Raw genomic sequence first — 19,567 nt, 5'->3', positions numbered from 1 at the left:
TGCAATATTAAGTAGTATAATTAGGTAATTTTAATTAATGGTAGTAATGGTATTACTTATTAGCAAAGAATAAAAGGGAAACTATGCACCGTTATATGTTTCGATGCGTGACTTTGACCGCTCACCTGGCAACCCTGGCGAATGCGCTTTGGATTTCGACTGCAAACGTACACGGCCACTCAATACAAAACAAGTGTCTTTCGGTGTGATAAGAACCAGAACCCGCAATCAACGATTTCATTATTCGGTGGATCAATTGCAAGCTCCAAAACTATGCCATAAGGGGCAGTCGCCATTTAAGCAGTCAGTGTGGAAACAGCAAGATGCAAAAGCAAGAAGAGACGCTGTCGCGCCTGCGAACGATATTCGACATATTTTTACGCGAGAACTTTTCCACTACGAACAATGTTTACTTTGAGAAGCTCCTCACGCACTTGCAGGCCAAGGGTGAGTTTACCAATCGGAGTGGCCCCGCAATCTGCCCTTAAATCCTCAAATGAATCCCATCTGTCCGCAGAGAATGCCTTTGTGCTGCAGGCCCCATTCGTGGTGGAATGGGTGGACAGGTGCATCACGGCGGTGACCGAGGACTTCAAAAAGATCCACCCGAAGGTGATATCCTTCATGCTGAATCTGACCAGTTTTCTGGCGAACAACGAGTGGATGATCGTGCGCCTAAGAGAGCTTGATATAGTAAACAGGTAAATGGTAGGATAGAAAACCAGGCTCTAATCTCTTAAAATAATCGACTACCATTTTAGAGCAGTGAAACTACTACAGAGGGAACACAACTTAAGCCCATCGATTAAGTTAGGTGGCATACGTCTGATGAAAGCCATCACCGTGTATAGCATGGGGCTGGCCTTTCTGCGGATGCACCGGATCTGGACGCTGCTCATCCAGTATTCCAACAACGATCACACGCTGTACGTGGTGCGGGAGGCCCGCCAAGTGCTTTACAACATGGTGTACAAGTCCTGCGACAAGCTGCACGATAAGGCTGTTACCCTGGAGATTCTGTCGGAGATTATGCAGCCGATTCACGACAATCTTTATAAGAACACCGACGGCGTGGAGCGCATCCACGTCAAGGTGGACGACAACGAGATGTTGCACAAGATCTCGTCGACACTGGATCTACTGTCCTACATACTACAGCAGACGCTGGTGCTCGAGGAGCGCACCACTCTGATCATCCTGCTCAAGGAGCATCACGACTTCGAGATTACCGTTTGGAAGCTGATCGATATGACCCACAACCCGTACTTTACTGAGAAGATCTTCACCACACTGAGCAGCTACAACTTTGCCCTGCTGTTGCACGAAAAGTTGCTGAATCCGAACGCCACCGAGCCGTCGGAGGAGTTCACCGAGTTCGGGTTGGCATTCTTTAATCTCATGAAATTCCTTATTACCCGCAAGGACGGCTTGAGTTTTGTGAAGTTGGCGGAGCTCAATCATGTACTTTGGAAAAAACTTGGACCTCGTGCGCCCAAGGAAATTGTCATCCAACAAGAGCGCGTTACGTTTGAAAACCAGCTAATCTGCTTTCACATGCTGCCGTTGCTCTTCTCCATGAAGTACGCACAGAAGATCGCCGACGAGGAGAGCAAGATAGAGCTCTTCGACGCCTATGTTGTCAAGTTGCTGGAGATCTCCTGCGAACAGACCTTGCGGCTCTGCTACACAATGCGGGACAACTTCTTTTCTGCAGACGGCATGGCTGTTGGCTTGGTGACGGCCGGCCTGGCAAACAAGTGCATACATAGCCTGTTGGCCCTGGAAAACGTTCTCGATCGAGAGCAGGCGGTTACTGTGTGCCAAGCTTTGCTATATGTGCTCCGCGAGGCAGTGGCCATGAGTGTCATCACAAATAATGGGGAGGATGACTGTCACAGCGTGAGCAGCGCGGGCAGCTCCTACCTAAAATTGTACCCCCGGGGCACCGAACAGGTCGTTAACGATCCACAAGTTTTGCATTCCGTAATGGTGGGTTTGCGCACCTTGATCGAACGCTTTAAGATCACGTGGAAGGAGTCGGTGGAGACCATTGGCCTGGTCAATTGTCTGGCATTTGTCCTGGAGAACACAAGCATGGATGCTAGGGTAAGCAAAACAAACTCTCATTTCTAGCGGGTTAAAATAGTAAAATGTGATTCTTCATTTGCAGTGCACTGTCCAAGCGCTGAAGCTCGTCCAACTCGCTGTGGAGCATTTCCTTTCACCGAACATGGCTCTTTTGGTGGACAACTTGCAGGGCTCCGCGCTGGTCTGTCTGGGTCCCATTATTGTGAAGCGAATGCACGACACAATGTGGGAGGTGCGTGACACAACGCTGGAGCTTACCACCTCTATAGCCAGTATCTCCCGCATCAGTAAGCGTGTGATTATCTTAACGTAGTGCCTAACATTAATGATACGTTGCTTCTACAGAGTTTCCCGCCTTCCAACGCTTTCTAATCGACTCAAAGATACCCCCGATAGTTTACGAAATGGCCAAGAATGACTCGGAAGTCTATGTAAGAGCGTCTGCCTTCCAGTGTCTTTCCCAAATGGTCTCCATAAACCTTTTGTGGGAGAATGGTCTAAGCCAGCTCGATCTTGTAGTGAGTTAATCTATTTACACATATACTCGGAAAAAATTATTAATTAAACACTTTGAATTCTCGACAGGACCATCTTTTGTTTGTAATGTATCGGGAGACCAACGATATCGTGAGATCCGAGGCCGTGATTACGCTGATGAAGATCTACGAGCACCGCAAGATCCACGAGAAGTACAAGAACACCCTCTTCTCAACCCTCAACTATTGTGTAATCGGGGATCATCACACGGAGGTGAAGCTGAATGCTTTAAATTTTTGGCGCCGCGAGTTCTACCGCCAGTTTAGCAATCAGGGCATGATAGATGGCTCTTTTCCCACAGTGACCTTCTCTAAGGAGCAGAAGAAGATTGTCACGCTGACGGAGAAAGAGATCCAAACCAGCATTGCCAAAGTTTTTGGTGAAGTACAGCAGTACGGATATTTTGGCATCCTACTCAAGTGCCTGCGCGAGGAGACTTCAATGGAGGTTTTGGAATTCCTCATTAAAGGCGTCAAGACCATGACGGAGAAGTTCGAGCGCTACAAGGGCATAATGGAGGAGATTGAAATGAGATCGCCGCTCTCAGACAGAGAGCGGCCAAGATTCGACTTCCCGTCCCAGCCGCAGCCAACTCCGATTCCACAGCAGCCACCGGTCAATCCCACCGAGGCGGACGAAGTCATCGAGTCCATATTGAACTCGCAGGATGCACAGCTCCTGGAGAAGGCGTTTGAGACCCAGATGCAGATAAACGCGCAAGGGAAAACAGCGGAGAAGCGGCACATCGATGAGTTCTACTATAAGCAGTTCGCGGTGCCATTGCGGCAGTTCTTTGAGGAGCTCAAGACCATTGACCTGGACCAGTTGGTTAAGCAGCACCAGGAGTGGTTCGAGTGCAAGGAGAACTTTACCTCCCTGCTGGATGACATCCTCGGTGCGCTGAAGCGCGACGATGAGAACATGATTTCGGACTGTTACTAATTCCGAGCTAAGCCGTTTTCCAGTCAAAAAAAACCTCTCTGTGAAGTAAGCTAAAAGTTTTTTCCGTGAAATAGATAATATTTTTGATAACTACGTTTTGAACATAAAATGAGATTTTATTTCGCCGGCGCAGATAAAATAAATAACAATACAGTAACAAAACAATGTTTTAAATGACTAAACATATTTCAAATCAAGACGACCCATATTTAAACGTTTTTGTTCCTTTTTTTAATTTTTGGTGTGCTGGTCACACTGTTCGCGTCGTGTTTGTTTTGGTTTTCTGTTGGTGGTGACACACTTTTAGAGCGATGTGAGCCGAGTTTTTATCGATGCATCCATAAGAGAAACTACTTTTTACTTCTTACAAAAATGTTGTATAAGGTAGATTTGCCAATTTTTAAAACGCAAAAACCCGAAATATAGTAAACTTCGATATTGATAACTTAGCCGATATTATCGTATGGTGTTGGGAATCGATAGTGCCGGCACCGAGCCTTCCCACTATCGACGAGCCCATCGACTGCAGCACATCTTCAGCGCATAGATGCAGCGAAAAGCGGATCGTCTCGCGTTCGAATTTGCACGCACTGCTGCATAAATATTAAAAAAGCACTGGGAACATGCAGTTGCACAAACGGAGAGCCAAGCAAAAATATGGCCAGTGCATTATGTCATAAATGTGAAAGTGTTACAAGTTGCACTGCAGCGGCAGCCAGAACAACAATAACAACAACAGCAGCAGTAGCAGCAATAGCAACATAAACTGCACGCATGTGAAAAGGAGTGCGAGTGTGTAGAAAAAATCAATTGAGAGGAAAATTGCATATTCGCTGTCGCGGCCGAAACGAAAATAAGTGAAAGAAAATAATATATATATTTATATATATAAAGTGCGTTCGGGGTGTGTGCGTGCTTGCGAGTGTGCCTGTGTGTGTGTAGGAAAGGAGCAAGAAGCAGCAGCAGCGGCAGCAGAAGAAATAGCAAAAGGAGGCAGCAACAACAACAAGCTAGAGAAACCGCCAGCAGCAGCCCCCTAATAAAGAGCAGAGAAAAAAATGAGTTCAAGTTGTGAAAGGTGTGTGCCGTTACACTACAAACTACAACACCACCATCAGCGGCAGCAAAGAAATGCAACAACAAATACGGCAATCTCCAGACAACGCGAATGTCGAAATTGTGTATACAATTTATTAAGAAAGCAAGAGCAGCAACAACAATGACCAGCTGCAGATGCTTTTGTTAAATAAATGGCAGTCTTGAGTGCAGCTAATTTCCATGCAGTTCGAGTGGGTGGAAAAAGGAGATGGTGGGCGTGGACGTGCAAGTGGAAGTGGGAGGGAGACGAAAATGACTGCGGAAGAAACAGCATTTGCCTGCCGGAGTATGTGTGTGCGTCCGTGAGAATGCGTGTGTGGGTGGCGACTCTACCTCCCTGCGAGTTTCTCTCCCAGTCTCCCTCTCTCACTCTCGCTTGTCGCGTGCATTTTCCTTTACCTTGATTAAATTCCTGATTTATGCACTTTTTGGCTCTTTTTGTGGCCCGAGGCGCCTGCAAAATCGATTTTCTGGCAAGGCGCGGCAACAAGCGTCGTCCGCCAAATGTGCCAAATGGAGAGAGCCAGAGAGAGTACTACCAGCACTTACACCCTCTTTTACTCACCTCACCCACTCTCTCCCAACTCCCATTCTTGGCCAGTGTGTGTGTGAGTGTGTCAGGACTGCAATTTTCAAATAAGGAAAAACCGGATAATGCTCGACTAAATATGTTTGTCGGCATAGAGAAAAGACCAATTGAATGGGGGAAAACCGGCACACACACACACACACACATTAAGATGCTACGCACAATGCCGATTTTGGTAAACTTTTTGGTATCTCCTATTAATTTGCCTCAATGAATGCCATGATATGTTGAATGAAACATTGGTTTGCCGGGGGATTCGCCCGTTGTTGATTTTTGCTGCCGCTTTTGAGGGCGTTTTTCAGCAAGTTTCGAATCTCGAGAAACTTGACTGGCGGCTGGCATTCCTGAGATACATTTTTCGGCCGCTCGAAAATAGAAGCAATCGCATTTTATGTCTTATTTATGTGTATTTCTCGGCTTCTCCGGATCCCCATCTCCTTCTTTGCTCCGGATAAGCAGAATAGAATGGGTAGAAATCATCGAGCCTCGCACCAAGGAGCACATGTACGCCAATCTCACCACGGGCGAGTGTGTTTGGGATCCACCAGAAGTAAGTACAAGTCTCTTAAGTTGTATATTTACATACATATGTGTATCAGCAAAGAACTGCTCTAAAATTAAGTTCCGAACGGAAGCCATCTGTGACTCAAACAATATCTTAAAATCAAATGAAAACATTGTTGATTTAATGTCTCACTTCTTCTGCCACATATTTGAATTGGTTTTATTGGGTTTCATCATTTATTATAGCTCTAAAAAGAATATTCCACTTTAAATATATTTTCCGCTTCAAAAACTTTTCAAATCTACATTACTTTTATCCATATCTTTGTAATATCATCATTATATATATTTCTTTATGCATTCAGAGAAGATTTAAGACGAACATCATGACTTGAATATGAGAATTATTCATCGGTTAATAATTATAGTTATAGGAAGTCAACAGTTTCCACGTCTTATCTTACGCAACACTTATTTATGTTTATGGGGTTCAGTGACCACGCTCAATTCATTGATTAGATGAGTAACTTGTTGTGCGGCTGGCGGTTTAATTACTACTCGGGGTCACTTGTTTGCGCAATTTTCTTGCTTGTGTTTGGCTTGCAAATTTTTCGTAACCCACTTCGCCAAGTGGCGTGACCAAGGTTAATTATATTAAAATAACTGTCGAATGGTGAGCGCATCATCATAACCGTTCTGATATAACAGCTGGGTAAAAGGAGGAAATGTTGCAGTCTTTCATGCCTCAGTGCAAATATTTTCCCTATGTGAACGCAAAACTTTTCCTTTTCAGACGCCATCGAAAGAAAAACCATTAGCTGTCTGTTTGCTTAAATGCATGGTGTTTTTTTTTCTTGCATTTTTTATGCTGTTTGGCTAATGCGGCAACGCCAAAAGGTGTTGCGGACTAATAACTTTGGTCTCGCCTGCAGGACGAATCCGAAAGGCAAACATCGGCCAGACGAACAAACCAGGCCACCCCTCTTTCAATACCCTACCCCCTGGCCTTTCTCTTTTTACCTCCTGCCAAAGGAAGTAGGGGGAATTTCATTGATTTTGTTTTTGGCCTGCAATGTCCTCGTTTCGCTCCTGATTGCACACACTTGGCCAGGAGTTTTCTGAAGGTATTGGTGTGCAGTAGAGTGCATGTCCTGCATCCATAATGGAAAGGCTTACGTGAGGAGCTACACTAAAAAAGAAGTTAAATCAAAGAAAACGCAATCGGAAAATATTTAGTTATAGTACATACACATATCCAGTAATTATTTTAAATGTTTTGTAACATCTTACAAATTTCAAGGCTTAAATGATATTTATGCAATATATGTACTGAAAGGTAATTTGAGATAGTTTCTTCAACAATTTTTTGAAAACACACCCAAAATAAACAGCTGAGAACAAAACGCTTACTTTTTGACAACTTTCAAATAATTTCTTCGTCTGTAAGTGGGTGTTACATAGGTCCGTTTTTAAGCCATGATTTATTGCTCGTCCTGCGGCTCTTCTTCCGTTCTCCCCCTCCCCGTTATCTTACCAACAAGGCATTGCTGCAGTCGCCGGGCTCTCGCTCTCTCTTTTGCCCTCTTCGAATGCTTATTTATGTGCACTTCATTTCGGTTTTTGTCACTCTCACTCTCCGTTTGACTCATCGACTACGTCATCCGCATTCTGATTACACCCCCCTCCGCCCTCACAAACACGGCTTTCGGCCAAAAAGAGAGTGAATGAGAGAGTGAGAGGAGATAAAGAAAATCATAATATGCTTAAAGTATCAATGGAATTGTTTCTCACAACTTTTCTTAAACTAAAATTAACGTAATCTGTAGGAATATATCAGAAGAAAGTTACATTATAATAGTAAACAGCTGTTTAGCGTAAGTTTCTATAAATTTTAGATCTGGTATAATATTATATTATGTTAATTATTACTTATTTCAATGTATAAATAATAAAGCATTTCCCGCATAAGAAGCAGACCTACAAACTCTTCTCAACCTGTTATATGAACATACCATACCTTCGATTCGTGGGTCTCTTTTGTGAATTTATCAGCGCAAAGTCGACACTTCCGACTGCATTCTGCCCCTTCCGAAGTACTAGATAAGGTCTATAAAGACCTGCCCCCGATTTCAGTATCTGATTGCATCTACTGCAATTGTTGCTGCTTCCCCTCGTGACGATGAGGAAGTGAATCCTTTTCACTGCGCCATATAATCCGCACAATTTATGCAGGGCGGCGTGAAAATGGCATTATTAAAGTTGGGGTGACTGCACCACCTTGCCGAGCACCCCTTTGCGTACTCATTGTTCCACCCTCGCTCACTTCTAACTCGCTTTAAATTAGTAACATTCTGTTCTCGTTTTTTCGCTGCTGCTTGTGTTGGCCAACTTGCAGCGCTTTGTTTTAGCCGAGCTCCCTTTGGTGTCACCAGCAGCAGCAGCAGCAACAACAACAAGACTACTACAACTCTCGCTGCTGCTGCGTTCATTGTACGTGATTTGAAATTTATTCACAATTGCGCTGGGACACCGTCTACTTTTTTCTCCCCTTTCTTTTTTTTATATTATAACTCGAAATTACCGCCCTCCCTCTTCTTCCCTGCCTCTCGACGTTTTGTCAACTTTTTCATACTGTTTTTTTGTCGCTCTTTTTGCCCATTTGGCTTTGTAAAACTTCCGGTTGGCAGGGAGAAACAGTAAAGAAAAGAAAAGTTGCCCACAAGTTGCACGTCCATTGCTCGTTTCATGTTTCACATTACGAAACCCGCCTCAAGACCCCGAGACAGTGGGCACCAGATTCATTGGATGTTCACGTGCGTCCGCCGGCGTCATCCAAGTGCTCCATGTGCTCCAACTGCTCTCGCCCAATCCCCAAGCCGCAATCCCAGTCCCCCCTTCAGAGGGAGGTGGTGCAACCAAATGCGGCGCCTCCTCCAAAACGGTCAGACCTCGATCTGGGCCTTCCTCTTCGCTTCAATGGAGGCTCTTGGGCTACGCAATCGACAAAATATTTCAATTGTCAGTGAGGTCGCTGTATACCCATTCTACTCAGGGGATATTAGACCCAAGACTTAACCTTAAAGAAGTGGTTTGATTCGTAAGATTGTCTATGATCAGAAGAGTGTGGTATCTATTTTGAGTATTGGTATCCATATTCCAGAATTTATAGATTGAATTGAATTTCCCAAATAGAAATACCGAAATTGGTACCTATAGAATAATACCTAGTATTGTGTAACTTGATTTAATAAATTCAATATTCATATACCGACTTGCTGAATATGCATGTCATGCATTATCTATGATCCCAGACTTCAGTTTGAGGCATTCCTTGGCACCCGGTCTTCCTCCTCGTCGTTTGGCCATCGCCCATTGCCTTCTTGGGCCAAGTTTGGTTTCCTGTCTCTGCGGCCAAAGTGTGCTTTTCGGATCCACACAGGCACACAGCTAAATACAGACTTCTTCCGCTTTGCTTGGCACAATTTGAAAGCAATTACGAAGTCAATTAAATGTGCATAAATATTGCTAATGAATTTCGTCGTTCGGAGCTTCTTGCAGGCGTAGATACATTAAAAATTTCCAAATCCCCCGGAGGCGAAATTGTCTGAGTTTAAGCAACGCGAATGATTTTGTGCTTTTTTCGGCTTAGTTGTATTTTGTTGGAAAATGCAGTAGGTTTAAGAACTTGTATAACTTATAACATATATATTTTATCCATCATAAAAGCGAATCACGCGTTTTTATTTGTCAGTGCGTGCAGTTGATTGATGATCAATTTCGAACGCAGATCCCCCATGAATGAATTGATTTTCCGGGTTGCTGAACTATGGTGGAGCTATTTAGTAGCCCCATATCGTAAATAAGCGTAGGACTAGGCTCTTTTGTTGCTCACTGATCTATAAATACGTATTTGTATCGCGATCTGCATTCCGATTCACTGGCGGGAATGTGAAACATGTGCCCAACTCGGCGATAACTGCAAAGCCTTAATCTATAAATCGGATATTTAATTGTTATTGCTTTCGTCTGGATGAAGTTATTGGGGGATTGTTTTTATGCGCCGAGAAAAGTGAGCAAACTTTAAATTGAAGTCAGATCTACACACGCATATTGCTTTGGTTCAATTCAATTATATTCATTGCTCTCGATTTTTGGCGGCACATTCCATTCGAATTTAAAGAGACGATGTTATCGCCTCCATGGATTCTATTTTGAGATCTACGCTGGACTTCAAAATTTGCTCTGATGATGACCTAATTTTCCGGCGGGGGCAACCGAAAGCTGCGCGTTGACTTTCCGTTTGTTTTTACCCCAGTGTGTCTGCGTCTCATTTAATATCATTTGCTTGTTTTCCCGCTGCATGATTCACAGATGAACAGATGAGCAGATGAAAGGAAGAGTGGTTTGGGTCCGAAACTGACCTCGGTCATAGTCTTCTCGTATACGAGGAACTCTAGACTCCGAGCGATTAGAAATCTTGTGCGTGCCTCGCTTTTTTTTTCGTCTTGATCGACCCACTTGCCGCTGATTAAGAGTTGTAATTGTTTTTCAATAAGCGCCAGACACACATGCCACATGCTGTACTCCAAATGGTTGGCAAATTGAATGGCAGATAACGAAACGGAATGCATTAAACGGGGGATCTACTATATATGTATATATATATATATAACGCTTGGCTCAATTCAGGAAATTAATCGGGTCGCGATTAAATCATATCAATCTAATAATTTGCCAAGTCTGTTCCCCAATTGTTGGAGTAGGAATCACATTTATTTACTAGTATATATCTCTTGCTGCGCATATAGGCCTTTCATCTCTGCTCACACAGGGCGTATGAGTAATCATACGTATAGTACGTTCTGCAGAGTCAAATCATTCCGACACTTTAATCCATGAGGAATTTGCATATTTTTGAAAAATAAATCGTTTTGACAGTCTGATTTCCTTTTGTTTTTAGTGAAACTCTGGACATCTTAGTTAAGAAATCTCAGGAAATATTAAAAAAGTTAATCAGTTGAAAGTGAATATTTAGTCAGCAATTCAAAAGAACGCCTATATGCTTTCCGATATACTTAATTAAATAAGGTTCTTGTATATTGCAAATGAAATGATAACAAATGAAAATGTGAAAGGCACCGTTTAAATGCTTTAATTAATTGGTTACACACCAACTTCCAACAAACACAATGGGCAAATTCCAGCTGACCGTTGTGTGATTAAGATGTAGGGCATTGTTTTTCATATTCCACAATTATGAAAAGTTAGGTAAGAATTTTGTAGCAGGCCGAAAAATGAGGTCGAGTCGCTTGTTTGTTTCTTTTTATAGTTCATCTCGCATTTAACTGGAGGCAGCGGGGAATCGGATCATTGGTGGCGCGAATGGAGGGAGGACTATCTGGATGACTGACTGACTGACTGAGTTACTGACTGGCAGTTGGAAAGCCAACAATGCGAAAAGCGTAACGAGGCGACGTAGCATCTGAGTGGCCCATCTCCACTGGGTGGCCTTGCTCCCCTCCAGACCCAATCGTCGTCTGGTCGCGCCCACAAATTATGCAACATGCAACGCAATCGGGGCGCCGCTTCGAAATGGAAATGAAAACCAGAAATGAAAAGCAGCCAAGCCGAAAGCTTTCCATTTGCAGCGGGGTGCGATGGGCAATGGGCGTTGGGCGTTGAACGGTGGGCGGGCCTGGGCATTGTTATTGTTGCCATATATCTGTGGCCAGTTACAACCACAAAAGCAAGTGCAGCAGAACGCCAGCAGGCATCTGAATTAAAAGAGGGCGTGGGTCAGGGACCAACCACCACCCACCTCCCACCGCTCACATTCCACCGCCCAACTGGCCCGGGCAAGTGCAGCTGGAGCTGGGTCTCCCAGCAGTCTGAAGTGAACGCATCTGCAGCGCAAAAGTTCAAGGTCAACGCTGCTGCTATGGCTGCTGCTGCTGCTACTGCTGCTCTTACTGCATGCATTTTGCAGAAATAACCCTGACTTCTGGGTAAGACAGAGATGGGTAGCAAGGAGTGAGCGAGATGAAGCGGATTAAGCACACGCGCCTCGCCATCAAGGCCAGATATTAAAGGGAGGATAAAATCAGAGATGTATGTGCATTACAACGTATAACTAAAGTTTAGTGTTCAAAAGCTGTAAGCTGTACATAAATGTAATTCGAAATATAATAGATGCAAATGAGCTATCTAGGGTCTTAAAAACATCACTAAATATGATAATGATCAATCGATCAGAATTATCCTCTTTATAAGGAGTCCTTATAGTCCTTATCAAGGACTATTCAAGCTATTTAAATTGTTGGCTGGATTGTCCGTGAAATGGCAGCAATCTTAGGTAATCCGTTGGTAGTCAAGAGATTTGGCTGCAATTTCCTTAGAATCCTAGGTACATTACATCTTGTACACAAACTTAATGCAAAGTAAATACCTTTCCCATCACTGATGTCACACAAGGCTCATGTAGCCTACAGCAGGCGGAAAGGCAGAGGGGATCGGGCATTCCTGTTTGGCAAGCACTTGTTGTATTTGTATTTACTTGGCTGATAAAACCCTTCAGATTGAGATTATAAACACACACACACACTCAGAGGCACACCCACTCGCACTCTTTGTGCGCTCGAGTTTGCTGATTAAGCCCGAAGAAAAGCTCTCGAGCTGAGATACCAAAATAGATCTGCCTTTGTGTAATTGTTGGATAATTCAAGAGGAGGGATAAAAGCCAGCGCCATGCAACAGCAACAATGGAGCCGCCGAAGCTTTAGCGGATTGAAACTCATCATTGCCACCACTCGAGCTCAATGTCATTGGGTCCGGTGTCACTTCTGATGAAACTACATACGTTTGTGAGACAGATGTTGAAACGTGCAGAAATTGTAATGCTTTCAATATGTGCAATATGGTTGTAGTAGTTGGGTTTGTATAGAAATGAGCGAATTCAACGATGATTGCTAGTGATAAGAAGTGGACGTTAGAATAATTCTCAATGGTTTTCATTTCAAAAGCAAAGAAACTGAATAGAAATATATAAGCAGATTCTAGAGTTATACTTCTGATTCTGAGTTATACTCATGAGAGAAGAGTAACCTATAGTAATATTTCTTGATAATTTGCATAAACAGTAGGCACATTTTTCGGTCAGGAATTATGCATCGATTGGTTTAAGCTTCAACTTACGGCATATTTACGTTTATGTGTGCTTATCTAATCAACGCCCGTCGATCTCACGGTCCACGTGCTGCCTTCCCCCTCGCAATAGGAATCCTAAATTCCACGACCAGCGATCCCATTCCGCACTGCACAATCCCACACGCACGACTACTCTCTGCGATGAGAGATGACAACGATTCAAACTAATTTTGCCACGCGTACCGCGTTCCGTTCTCGCTCCCGTTTGTAGTACGTAACTTATTCCCGTTCCGTTCTCGCTTTACAGGATGTGCCAATTAAGCGGACCGACTCATCGCAGTGGTGGGAACTGTTTGATACGAATACCCAGCGGTTCTACTACTACAATGCGGCCACGCAGAAGACCGTGTGGCACCGGCCGAGTAAGTGCGACATCATTCCGCTGGCGAAGCTGCAGACGCTCAAGCAGAACACCGATCCCAGCGAGCGTCGCGAGCAGACAACGCCCCAAAAGCAGCAGCAGCAGCAGGTGCAGCACGCTTCCCAGCAGCAGCAACATCCCTCGCCCATGTCGGGACCGAACAAGAAAGGACGTGGCCAGCAGAGGATCAGCGGTGGCAACGGTACGGTGGCGAGCTCGGAGGAGAAGCTAACCAGCAGCGAAGTGATCTCTAGTCCACGTGGTCGTCAAAGCTTTCGGTGAGTTGGCTCGCCTTGAGTTGAGTAACTCCATTTGGGGTCTGCTGCCGCATTGTTTACACTCGAATATGTTTACATTTCATTCTGGGCCACTTTGCAGCGTTAGCACTGGTGACTCATCCCGGTCGATGGACATGCAGCAGCAGCATCCGCAGGGCTATGCCTCCAGGCGTTCGCAAGGTAAGTGCTTTGAGTCAACCCCAACATCCTGGTGACTCACTCATATCAACATCCTTCTAACCTGACAGACTCCTGCAATCAGTATAAGGAATCGGGCAAGTCAAGCGACTCTAGTCTGTCCAGTGCGCATGGCTATAGGCGCTTCAATGACAGCGGCGTTCCGGTGTCAGGACATCCGGATAACCTGCGTCTGGGTTCGCTGCAAAAGCAGCAGCGTGGCGGTGGCAAGGACAATGGAGCGTAAGTACTTGAGGTTTGGCATCCATCACTTCATCGGCTTTAAATCGCTTTTATACCCACATCTCCATCTCTGCTTGCGCTTGGGTTACGGATTGCCTTACAGTTTCGAGATGCTGCAAGAGAGCACCAGTTCGCATAATTTACCGCATGGCAGCACCTCCACATCCTCATCCTACGCCGGTGGCAGTGGCTATGGGGACAAGTATTTTGATCATCAGCTGCTGCCCAACCACCTGCAGGGCTATTCCTCCAAGTCGTCGGACATTGCCTCGCCAACACACTCCATTCACACGCCCCAGTCGCAGAAGAAGAAGATGTCGCCGGATGCAGCGCCCGCTGCACAATACAACTACGCACAACAGCAGCATCAGCAGAGAAGCGCACAACGTAGTGGCGGAGGAGCTGCTGGCACCGGAGCCCCAGCGGGAAAGTCCTACGGAGGCGGTACGAGAAGTTTTCCATGCTGTTAAACTCGTTTGGTTGCTAGAATTATACATGCATAAGCTATTAAGAATTTCGAAAAATTTGCTAATGAGCTAGATAAGAACACTTTGGCAGAGGAAGAAGATGATTAATTTCCCTATAAATTGAGTAATTATGAAACATATGTAGTAGGAGTAAACTTAAATTCAAATGCAGCCAAACGAAGTTTAAAGCAAAATGATTTATGTTTATTTTAAATATTGTCAACCCTTTTAGATCGCGAATACAAAGTATCGCTGGCCCGCTCCGGCAGTTTCATGTCCTCTTCAATCAATCCCGCCGCCGCTGGCCACCACAGCAAATCCTACCGCAAGAGCAGCGCAGAAGCAGCGAATGGAGGAGCTGCCAGCGATGACTCAATGCACGAAAAGTACTTCAAGTCAGTGGAAAACACACCGCTCTCGCGTCGCCGCCACACCACCAATGCAACCAAGAGCGGAGGTGGAGCCAGTGGCAGCAATACGGCCACCAGTACGGCGGGCAGCGGCAGCAGCAGCCACAAAAAGCACTCGAGCGACTCTAGTCCGCAGAGTCCGATCAGTCCACAGACAAAAAGTTCGCGGCAGGCTAAGACGAGTGCCACCAGTACGGTGCCACAGCTGCAGCATTCACCGCGCCTGCAGGAGCCGAGTCACAGTCTAGATTTGCTGAGTTTGGAAAGGATTTCGCTGGGAAAATCGGGTCCTATATCACCGGGAGGTGGGACAGAGAATCTTGGCCTGCTGACGCACTCGTCGCGCGGCTCCAACGACTCTGCCCGCCAGCGCCAGAAGTCAAATAACTCCTCGGCGAACCGTTCGCAGTCGCATCATTATCCCGGACAGAGCTCCTTGCGACATAGCGCCAGTTCTAGTCTGGACAAACGAGGCTACCATGTGGGCGGAGGGAGTGGCGATGGAAGGGGAGTAACAGGCGGTGAGAAGCGGCGCTCAAAGCAGCATCATTATCAACAGCAGGCTGACAACAGCGACGTGGAGTACGACAATGGGAACACCTCGCCCTTGTACACCAATTGGGACCAGGAAATGCCCCACCTGCTGCCTCTCAAACACTACATCATCGAGCAGGCAAAGTTGTCCGGTCGCTATGAATACCGTGGTGGCGATGGCGGAGATTCGGACTCGTACCACTCGGATAGCCAGTCGGAACACTCACTCTCAGGACACGAACCGGACAACGAGGACTCGGACGGCGGATCGGATACGCATGGCGGTTATCTGGAGCACAACTACGGCATGATCGACGACTACGCCAATATGGGTGATAGCGTATCCTACTACGCGTACATGTATCCGCCGCACGATCCCGCCGGAAGGGAAGATATGTAAGTATAGATTTGATTTCTTCTTTTAGAGCCTAATTAACTTTGTATTCTATCTATGCCTTAGCTCTGAAAACGTGGAGGCTGTGCTGGAGGGAATTGGCGGCAATGCGACAGAACCTTCGGCTCCAACCGCCACCGCCCCCAAGCCAAAGCCTCGTTACCAGATCTCATACTACGACACCGTATCGCACAGTCCCTCTGCCGGAAGCGGCTATCACGGTCAGCAGCTTTACTCCAATACTCCGCCCTACTCTGGGCACGGTCATGGACATCACGTTCCACCGCCGTCACTGCCCCACCAGCAGCAGTTGCACCTGGAACCGAGCGACACTAAGCAGAAGCAGTCGCAGACCCTGCCCTCCCCTAATCGGCAGATTTCACGTCTAGCTGGCGCCGGTCATCAGGGATCGGGACCAGCTGCATCATCCAAAGAAGAGACCGGCCACAGTACCGTTGCCGGTCAACAGCAGGTTACCGTAGGCACTGTAACGCCAGCCAGTCTTTCCCGACCTGGTCACAAGATGGCTCCGCCCTCGTTGAAGCCCACCATCCAGCAAATCTTTCCACCCAGCGAACGGGCGCCAGGAATGGGCAACTTGGGATTGGGTGGACCTACGTTGGCCTGCATGAAAGAATGTGATATAGAGAAATTCGCTGCCGACAATCTGAATTTGCACTCAAAGGGAATCTTCCGGAAAAAGGCATCTGTTCGCGACATGCTTAGTTGGACGGCGGAGGCGATTAGCAGACCCATGTTGGCATTGTCCCGGGACAAGGCGGACAAGAAGACGGCCATTGAACTGTTTAAGCTGGTGCAGATCTACATGGCGGATCGCAAGGCGCGCATAGGCATGACTCTGAATTCAGTGGCCATAGAAATTATCAGTGCATCCCTACCACAGCAGCAGTGAGTTCATTAACATGAAATAAATATAAACTCATAAATTAAGTCGTGTTCTTTGCAGATTAAGAGACGAGCTATATGTCCAGTTGTGTCGGCAAACGACAGAGAATCCCAAGAGAGACTCGCTCATCCGCGGTTGGGAGCTGATGGCCATCTGTCTGTCATACGTACCCCCTTCGCCCACGTTTCAACCGACGCTGCTCAAGTCAGTTACTTCATATATAAATTCGTGTAACTCGTTTATAATTGATGTTTTATATTGCAGTTATGTCAATCGGCACCGCGATCCATCGTTTGCCACGTGCTTCATGGAGGTTAGCAAGTGGCCCATCCATGTGCAAATCTCGCACTACGCAACTGTGTGCTGTCGCCGCTTGGATCGCATAGGTAGCAGTGGACGCCGAATGGCCAAAAAGCCAACTGTAGATGAGGTGGAGCAAGCGCGGGTAACTAATCGTACATAAAAAAGTAAGAAGAAATTATAATAATTGCTCGATTCTGAAATTTTAGCAACAAATCTTAAGGAACAGCATGTTTGGTAACACGCTTTCTGAAGTCATGGATCTCCAAAAAGAGAAATTTCCTTTCCGTAAGCTGCCCTGGATACAGACAACACTATCAGAGCATGTACGTTATTGTTTGCCGAACTTTAATTCGCATTCTAAATAAATATTTTTCTTTCTTTAAGGTACTCCTGCTGAATGGAAAGCAGACTGAAGGAATCTTTCGAGTCTCCGCGGATGTGGATGAAGTAGGTTGCATGAAGAACCGCCTGGATCGGTGGGATGTTCCTGATTACAAAAACACGTTGGGTAAGTACTACTTCTTTATAAGAACTACTGAATGAAATGTTAATATTCTACCCCATTTCATAGTTGATGCACACACGCCAGCCAGTCTGCTTAAGCTGTGGTACCGAGAACTGTACGATCCACTTATACCGGATGCCTACTACGAAGATTGCGTAAACACAGAGGATCCCGACAAAGCCAAAGAAATAGTTAATAAGTTGCCTGAAATAAATCAGCTGGTAAGTCATAAGTTTTTAGCGAAACTAAAGGAGCTGTGAAATTAAGAAATACCTCTGCTTTCAGGTTCTAACGTATCTAATACATTTCCTACAACAATTCGCCATACCCGAGGTGGTGAGTTGCACCAAAATGGACTCCTCAAATCTGGCCATGGTGTTTGCGCCCAACTGCCTGCGCTGTACATCGGAGGATCCGAAAGTGATCCTGGAGAACGCTCGCAAAGAGATGTCCTTCATGCGCACCTTAATTCAGCACATGGACACAACGCACGTGGCCAATCTGGTCTAATGGTCTGTTAGCCATCCAAAAGGGCAAACGACCTGCCTACCAATCTACCAATATGCAAATCGTTATGAACCTATCCTAACTTACTACCTACCAAATCTAACTTTAACTCAATTTGTATTTATACAAAGGATGATGATGAAGATTAATCCTAACTCCTACTTTAACTTTAACTCGTTTGCTACTCGAACTTTCTCACTAATTGCTATCAGGACGAAAAGTCGATGGATTTAATTTTATTTCGTAATGACTAGGAAGCTTGTTCAGAACAATGGCAACAACCCCAAATACTCGACGATCTTGTAACCCGTAGTGCTTTTTCAAACCAAAAATAACTGAAAGATGAATCCAAAACTGAGAACTCAATGTGTGCATGCCTAGTTATGTCTCAAATTGTAGTTGAATTAATTTATTTTGCATTTTAACTGTTGTTTTTCTTTAAATGGAATTTAAATCAAAGCAAGCAAGCAAGCAAATACTCAAAGAAACTCAAACTCTTAACTCTCAAACAATGCGAAGCAAAGCAGACCTTGAATAACTTCTTGCGAAGCCTATAAATAGTTATAAAATAAAGCTAACGATAACTTAAATTAAACTCTATATATATTATTATGTATGTACACTATATGCAAAGGATGATCAGAAAGGAGAGCCGATAGAGAGAGAGATAAGTGAATCAAATGCAATAAGAGGTCAATGATGAAATGATGCTTATTAATTACTCGCAGCCAACGTAGTGCTATATACAAATATTTATTCATTTGCATAAATAAAAGAATGAAGATAAATAAATATGATAATGTTCGAATCAAACGCAACTTCATGGAGAACAAGTCAAGTGAAAATATGTATATATATATATATATATATATATATATATGTATTGAAACCTACAGCTTGCGAGGCGATCGAATAAAGTTATAAATGTAAAATGAAGTTGGAAACAATATCGACATCTTGTCATCGAAACACATGCCCATTGGAGGGGATTACAAATTCAGCCGGTTCTTTCTTTGCTGTTATTAATGCGTGCCACAATTATTTATGCCCAATTTCGAAGTCATTTCAAACCGTTTGTCTCCTGATAATTGCTAATAATTTAGCCTCACTTGACGACCATAAGCCCCCCAGGCCATGGCTTCTTATCGAGCAGTAGGCCTCGTCAATGTCTCGAATTGGTCGCATTTAGTTATCGCATAGCACCGAAAAACGATTTTATTTTTATCACCATTCACCATTCATTATTAACTATTCATTATTATGTTATAATTTGTTTCTGTAAAGTACAAAATACTTTTTGAATGGTCATTACTTACCATTGAGAGCTTCCTTCTGACCAACCATCAGACCCCCGAATACTCTATTCGAACCATTCATGTTGATAAATTTGAATACTCACCTTGTGATATGTCACAAAATGGCCGTCAGTTGGGTTTTTCGGGTGCAAAACGTTATATCGATGGGATTTTGTCGGGGATCACACAACTGACTATCAGTTAGCAGAGCAACAAGTGTCTGCT

General features: G+C 44.8%; 2 protein-coding genes and 1 long non-coding RNA gene across 5 annotated transcripts; 2 read left to right on the top strand and 1 right to left on the bottom strand.

Annotated features, from left to right (window-relative positions):
• The first annotated feature begins 177 nt into the window (after positions 1–177).
• On the top strand, positions 178–3,667 carry CG7044 (uncharacterized protein). The gene is made up of 6 exons (NM_142683.3): positions 178–447; positions 518–701; positions 762–2,106; positions 2,171–2,375; positions 2,434–2,606; positions 2,674–3,667. The coding sequence occupies exons 1-6, from the start codon at positions 324–326 to the stop codon at positions 3,565–3,567; spliced, it is 2,925 nt and encodes a 974-aa protein (NP_650940.2). The 5' UTR covers positions 178–323; the 3' UTR covers positions 3,568–3,667.
• A 401-nt stretch (positions 3,668–4,068) lies between these two features.
• On the top strand, positions 4,069–18,853 carry RhoGAP93B (Rho GTPase activating protein at 93B). Its single transcript, NM_142682.2, has 14 exons — positions 4,069–4,645; positions 5,714–5,804; positions 13,209–13,600; positions 13,701–13,780; positions 13,849–14,020; positions 14,124–14,464; positions 14,720–15,827; positions 15,892–16,734; positions 16,793–16,936; positions 16,997–17,177; positions 17,242–17,358; positions 17,420–17,543; positions 17,607–17,761; positions 17,826–18,853. Exons 1-14 carry the CDS (start codon positions 4,626–4,628, stop codon positions 18,048–18,050), a joined length of 3,993 nt encoding a protein of 1,330 aa, NP_650939.2. The 5' UTR covers positions 4,069–4,625; the 3' UTR covers positions 18,051–18,853.
• Positions 6,152–13,104, bottom strand: lncRNA:CR44178 (long non-coding RNA:CR44178). 3 transcript variants are annotated; one of them, NR_125218.1, is made up of 2 exons: positions 12,950–13,104; positions 6,152–6,947 (listed from the first exon to the last, which is right to left on the bottom strand). It is a non-coding gene; the product is annotated as a long non-coding RNA:CR44178 (long non-coding RNA). The 3 variants fall into 3 exon arrangements; NR_125219.1 differs by lacking the exon at positions 12,950–13,104 and adding an exon at positions 7,008–7,134; NR_125220.1 differs by lacking the exon at positions 12,950–13,104 and adding an exon at positions 7,008–7,134 and having other exon boundaries at positions 6,152–6,942.
• Positions 18,854–19,567: the final 714 nt, after the last annotated feature.

The sequence above is a fragment of the Drosophila melanogaster genome, chromosome 3R (genome assembly GCF_000001215.4).
Source record: "Drosophila melanogaster chromosome 3R".
NCBI lineage: Eukaryota > Metazoa > Arthropoda > Insecta > Diptera > Drosophilidae > Drosophila > Drosophila melanogaster.
This window is presented reverse-complemented; position numbering and strand designations above follow the sequence as displayed.

Bases quoted from the DNA above. Each gene is read 5' to 3' on its own strand.
- CG7044 (NM_142683.3), top strand. From the start codon at position 324: ATGCAAAAGCAAGAAGAGACGCTGTCGCGCCTGCGAACGATATTCGAC. The intron at 448-517 runs GTGAGTTTACCA...ATCTGTCCGCAG, and splicing joins CACGCACTTGCAGGCCAAGG to AGAATGCCTTTGTGCTGCAG. The intron at 2,607-2,673 runs GTGAGTTAATCT...AATTCTCGACAG, and splicing joins TAAGCCAGCTCGATCTTGTA to GACCATCTTTTGTTTGTAAT.
- RhoGAP93B (NM_142682.2), top strand. From the start codon at position 4,626: ATGAGTTCAAGTTGTGAAAG. The intron at 13,601-13,700 runs GTGAGTTGGCTC...GCCACTTTGCAG, and splicing joins CGTGGTCGTCAAAGCTTTCG to CGTTAGCACTGGTGACTCAT. The intron at 16,937-16,996 runs GTCAGTTACTTC...TTTATATTGCAG, and splicing joins TTTCAACCGACGCTGCTCAA to TTATGTCAATCGGCACCGCG.